This window comes from Austrofundulus limnaeus, unplaced genomic scaffold, assembly GCF_001266775.1.
Source record: "Austrofundulus limnaeus strain Quisiro unplaced genomic scaffold, Austrofundulus_limnaeus-1.0 Scaffold890, whole genome shotgun sequence".
NCBI classification, from domain to species: Eukaryota; Metazoa; Chordata; class Actinopteri; order Cyprinodontiformes; family Rivulidae; genus Austrofundulus; species Austrofundulus limnaeus.
Window position 1 is genome coordinate 71,509 of NW_013953292.1, and position 4,938 is coordinate 76,446.

The following is a 4,938-nucleotide window of genomic DNA, read 5'->3' on the forward strand; positions in this document are numbered from 1 at the left end:
CAATAGGCTTGATTAGTTCTATTGTTCATAGAAGGTCATGTGCCCCATCATCTGACCCGTGTCGTGTTACGTGTATGTAATGAATGCAAGCGGGGGGTAATGGGGCCCCACTTATACCCAACACAAAGAGGGAAAGAGGGACAAAAACAAGGGGACTTTGATCCCCCGCCTGCATTCAGTACATTCACATAACATGACACGAGTCAGATGATGGGGCACATGACCAATAGCTATGAACAATAGAACTAATCAAGCCTATTGTTATGTTAGTCGATGGTCCTCTTTTGCATGTGACTAACATTTTGTCCATGTGGAGGCAGGGCTTATAAGGCTGAGTTCACCTGAAACTCAGCAGACTGAAGAAGTCTCTTGGAGGAGAGACGAAACGTTTCACTAAAGAAGAACCCATCCAGAGGACCTACTTATTTTTTCTTTTTGATATACAAGTTGTAGTCTGTTACACTCTTACATTAATAAATTTAATAAAAGAAAATAATGACAAACCCATAACCAAGTTGTTTGTAAATGTTTAAAACAAGACTGGAAGACTTCCTAAAGGCCATATTTACTCAGGAAGTCATTCAATTCTTACAAACTTTACTCTGTAAAAATCTTTTGAAGAAAGAGAAGTTTGAAGATTTGAATAGGCTGAAGAATTGAGTTCAGTTTTTTAATCAAAGGATTGAAGTTTCAGGGTCATAAAAGGACACATGAGGATTTCATGTGACCTTTGTTCAGCCTGACCATAGACAGAGCAGGGCTGTTCCTCCTGACACCTCTTATTTCTCTGCAGCTAAAATGATCGACATGACAGAAGAAGAAACGTGTTTCTCTGGGAACAACAAAGGCAGTAATTCAGAGATCCAGTCCCTGAATTCTTTCCAGTCGGACTCTTGTGACGACAACGGTAAGACACACCCACTACAAAACAAAAAGGTTTCAGAAGCCCCAATTGTTATTTATTTTATTTTGCTTGTTCATTTGTTTGGCTACGATAGGTGTCTTCTATATTTATAAACTGTGCTTACCATTGCCCATTATAACTGACATTTACGTTTACATTTTGAGATAAACATGAGTGAATTTTTGGGATTAAACTACGTTTTTCTGACAAGTTTCCAAAATGCAACATTGAAACTTGACTGTTTTAGACCATCTGAATATATTAATAACTAGATTTGAGCACACTGAGGGAGAAACATGGTTTCCACTGTGTTACAACATCCTGTCTGGATGTGGCTCCTGTCATACTGGATCCTACTGACAGGGAGTTAAAATTAAACGTGACACAACAACACATTCCCAAACATTCACCAAGGTTTTCTGACAGATACTGTATGTCCAACTCATTTTCATTCAGTCATTTGTCTAATGAGTCTGCAGGAGGTACATTCTTCAGAAACACTGACTGGACCTCTGAAGAAAACCTCCTAAAGACCTGGTGTTGATGGGGACAGGCACAACAATTTGTTATTGTTTGGCCCAAGTTTGCATTGTATTTGGAACAAATATAATAATTTCTCCGTAGTTTACTGTGAAATTTTCTAATGTTTGTTGAAGTTTTAGTCTCCAAACTAATAAGCTTAGATTGTGCCTTAGGGCTGGGAAATATTGAAAAATGAATCACAATTATCGTATTTATTCAAGTATAATACCATGAATTTTAATCCATAAAATCATCCATAAAGTTGGGGGTAGTATTATACTCGGATAAATATTTTTACTTATGTATTTTAACTGAATCGGCTTCATTCAAGAAAATGCCTGAGTCCGGAAACGAGACTGCGTCGTAAAAAGCAGTTGAAACGAGCTTACCTCTGACACTCTTCCATGTTTCAGAGCGAGCTAATAACAGATCCAGGCAGGCGACATGATGTGAAAAAAAGAAGGAAAAAAGCAGTCCTTCAGCTCAGTAATGATAAACAAATGGCATTAGTGTGTGACCGAGCCGCTCCTCGAACAACAACAAACACATGTTCGTCTGTAATGGCTGCCGTCTACCGGTGTTCTAAAAAAGTTTGTATCCCTGAAAAAAGTTTCCCCACCAGAGGGGGCGTAATCTGGGAAGTAATCTGCTTTTCCCCCACAAGATGGCCCAAATGTCATGTGAAGTCTCTGACTTTTGTGTTGGCGCCTCCTGGTGGACTATGTGTAAAAAGCCAGAATTCATATGATGCTCAAAAATCATAGTTTGCTGATATGTATTTTCAGTCAAAATGCCTTTTGTTGTTAAAATAAAATGAACAGTCCAATGATCACTTTACTGATATGTACAGTATAAAGACTGCAAAGGCTGAAAAATCTTGAAGTCTGTATGAAATTAGAGGTAGTTTGAGGATTAAATTTTTTATGCTTTTTAAGCTAAAAAAAAAGGGGGGTCGTATTATACATGAGATCATATTATACATGAATAAATACGGTAATTGTGGTACTTAGCCAAGGAGGAAATCTCCAGTCAGTCTGTCTGCTGGCATTGATCTTATTAATTGTCAAGTGCCAAAAAATAACCATTTAAAGATCTTCTGACCATTAATTGCACACGATACAATTTTGCCCAACCCTACTGTGCCTACAGTCTCACACAATAACACAGGAACATCTACTTGAGACCAGCTGTGTTTTCACAGTGCAGGCTTAGAACTGAGGCCTTTCACCTGAACGTTGGGAGCTTCCTTCATGGAGCTACATCTCTGGGTCTTTATTGGTCTGAACAATATTCACCCACCTTATAGGGTAACTGGGATTCAAACAGCTGTTAATAAAATCTTTGTAACGTTTGTTACAAAAGCATCAAATAGGCAAACAGATTTTTTTTCCAAACTTTATTCATTTCTTAAAAACAAAATCTATGTATAATAAAAAGAAAAGTAAATACAATGAAATGAAGTGAAATGCAATGAAAGGCAGCAGAGAGAAGAAAAATATCTTATAATATCTGCCTTTTTTCTCAAGTGTAATTTCAAACAATAGTAATCTTCCCAAAACAAAACAAAAACATCAAATCTTTCTAGAACAATTTATATGGACACACATTATACTGTTTCTTATTTTTTCAACAATCTAACTCCATCATTCTCTTGAACATGTTCATTGATCTAACATTTTTAACATCATTTTCCAGATTATTCCACAATCTCACTCTTTGGATTGAGGTGCACCGTCCTTTCAGAATGGTTCTAAATTTCATGAACGTCTTTGTCCCTTTAAGATTATAACAGCTCTCTCTCTTTGCAAAGTATCATCATACAAATAATTCTCTGATGTAGCTCCAAGTCACTCACTGATGGGTGCAGTGTTGTTTTCTTCAGCTGTCCTCTAAGGACATTGACAAATGTCCTGACGCATTTCTGTAATCCAGGTAGAAAAAAGAACAAATAAGTAGGTCCTCTGGATGGTTCTTCTTTAGTGAAACGTTTCATCTCTCCTCCAAGAGACTTCTTCAGTCTGATGAGTTTCAGGTGAACTCAGCCTTATAAACACTGCCTCCACATGGACAAACAGGTTAGTCACATGCAAAAGAGGGCCATCGCCTATTGTTAAGTGATGGCCCTCTTTTGCATGTGACTAAGGCCTGCATCACACTACAAGAAAATCAGGCTGATTTTTGCCTTTCCAACAATCTTAAGGAAGTCCAGATTATCTTATTGGCTCTAAAGATAACCTGAGCAGATTTTCCTGCCGTGGATGGTGAGTTAAGAGTGATCTAGTCGGCTCGGGAGGACGTTGGGACCGCTCCGACCTCAAATCGGGGATATTCAACGTTAGATTTTTTGGCCCAATATCACAGTGTGTGTGTAGTGTTCACACGAGCTCTCAGCCTGTTGAATGAGACGTGTAGCTAATCAGAAAGCGAGGTGATGTAAACATGGAGGGGATTCCAGAGGACAAAAAAACTGTCATGACTCAGCAGAAAGTCTGCTGGATGCTAAAAGTCCTGTGGAATTGTTTCTCCTCTGGTAAAAATAGCCCACAAGCAATCCACTTTGTTTCTTCCTTGTTGCAAATGTTTATTTACTCTGAACTCACGTCTCTCTGGAGGTCACGTGAGATTTTTCCTCGGACATCTGAATTCTCACGAGATTTCAGGAAGTCTCGCGTGATTTAAAATCTAACATGTTCATGAATGAAATATCTTTTCATGTGTGGTGTGTTGTCTCTTGCCGTGTGACTGTACACCACACACTGTAGGACCAAATCTGGTAGATCCAGGATTTTTTATCCTCACGTGTGTCTCTCAGTCTTTGAAAATCGGCCGACTGTTTTAAAATCTTGTAGTGTGACTCAGCCTTAAATAGAGCTAATCAAGCCTATTGTTAGGCGATGGGCCTCTTTTGCATATGACTAACCTGTTTGTCCATGTGGAGGCAGTGCTTATAATGCTGAGTTCACCTGAAACTCATCTGACTGAAGAAGTCTCTTGGAGGAGAGACGAAACGTTTCGCTAAAGAAGAACCATCCAGAGGACCTACTTTTTTTTTTTTGACACTGACAAACGTCCCCACCAAGTGTCCAGAACAAAAATATACTGAAACATTTACTTATGAAGCCTTCGTGACTAAAACCTTAGAGTTATAAACTGAGGACTGCAACAGAACTGACTCATCCTGTCTGGAGGTCAGGGACCTGTTGGAAACTAGGGCTACGTTCACACTGCAGGTCTTAATGCTCGGTTCCGATTTTTTGAAAAAATCCGATCTTTTTGTGTGAATGTTCACATTACATTTTAAATGTGACCTGCATCAGACTCCTGTGTGAACGCTCCACAGCACTGATGTGACACGCATGMGCAGTAAAAGACGTGACGTCTCATCAGCCGGCTTGTTTGTTTACAGAGATAGCATGGATGCTACATTTTGCACATCGAATCGGAAGTTGTTTAATCAGAGCCGATTAAGTAATTATCTGACCTGCTTCTTTAGTTCAGTGTTTATATCTGAA

At 38.9% G+C, this 4,938-nt stretch overlaps 1 protein-coding gene across 7 annotated transcripts in view; it reads left to right on the top strand.

The window, feature by feature from the left end:
• The window catches only part of fat3a (FAT atypical cadherin 3a), an 87,207-nt gene that overhangs the window by 71,489 nt on the left and 10,780 nt on the right, over positions 1–4,938 (top strand). For all 7 annotated transcript variants that reach the window (XM_014029365.1, XM_014029368.1, XM_014029371.1 and 4 more), the window contains one exon: positions 794–907. In XM_014029365.1, coding sequence (XP_013884819.1) covers positions 794–907 — 114 coding nt within the window. The remainder of the gene's footprint in view (positions 1–793; positions 908–4,938) is intronic.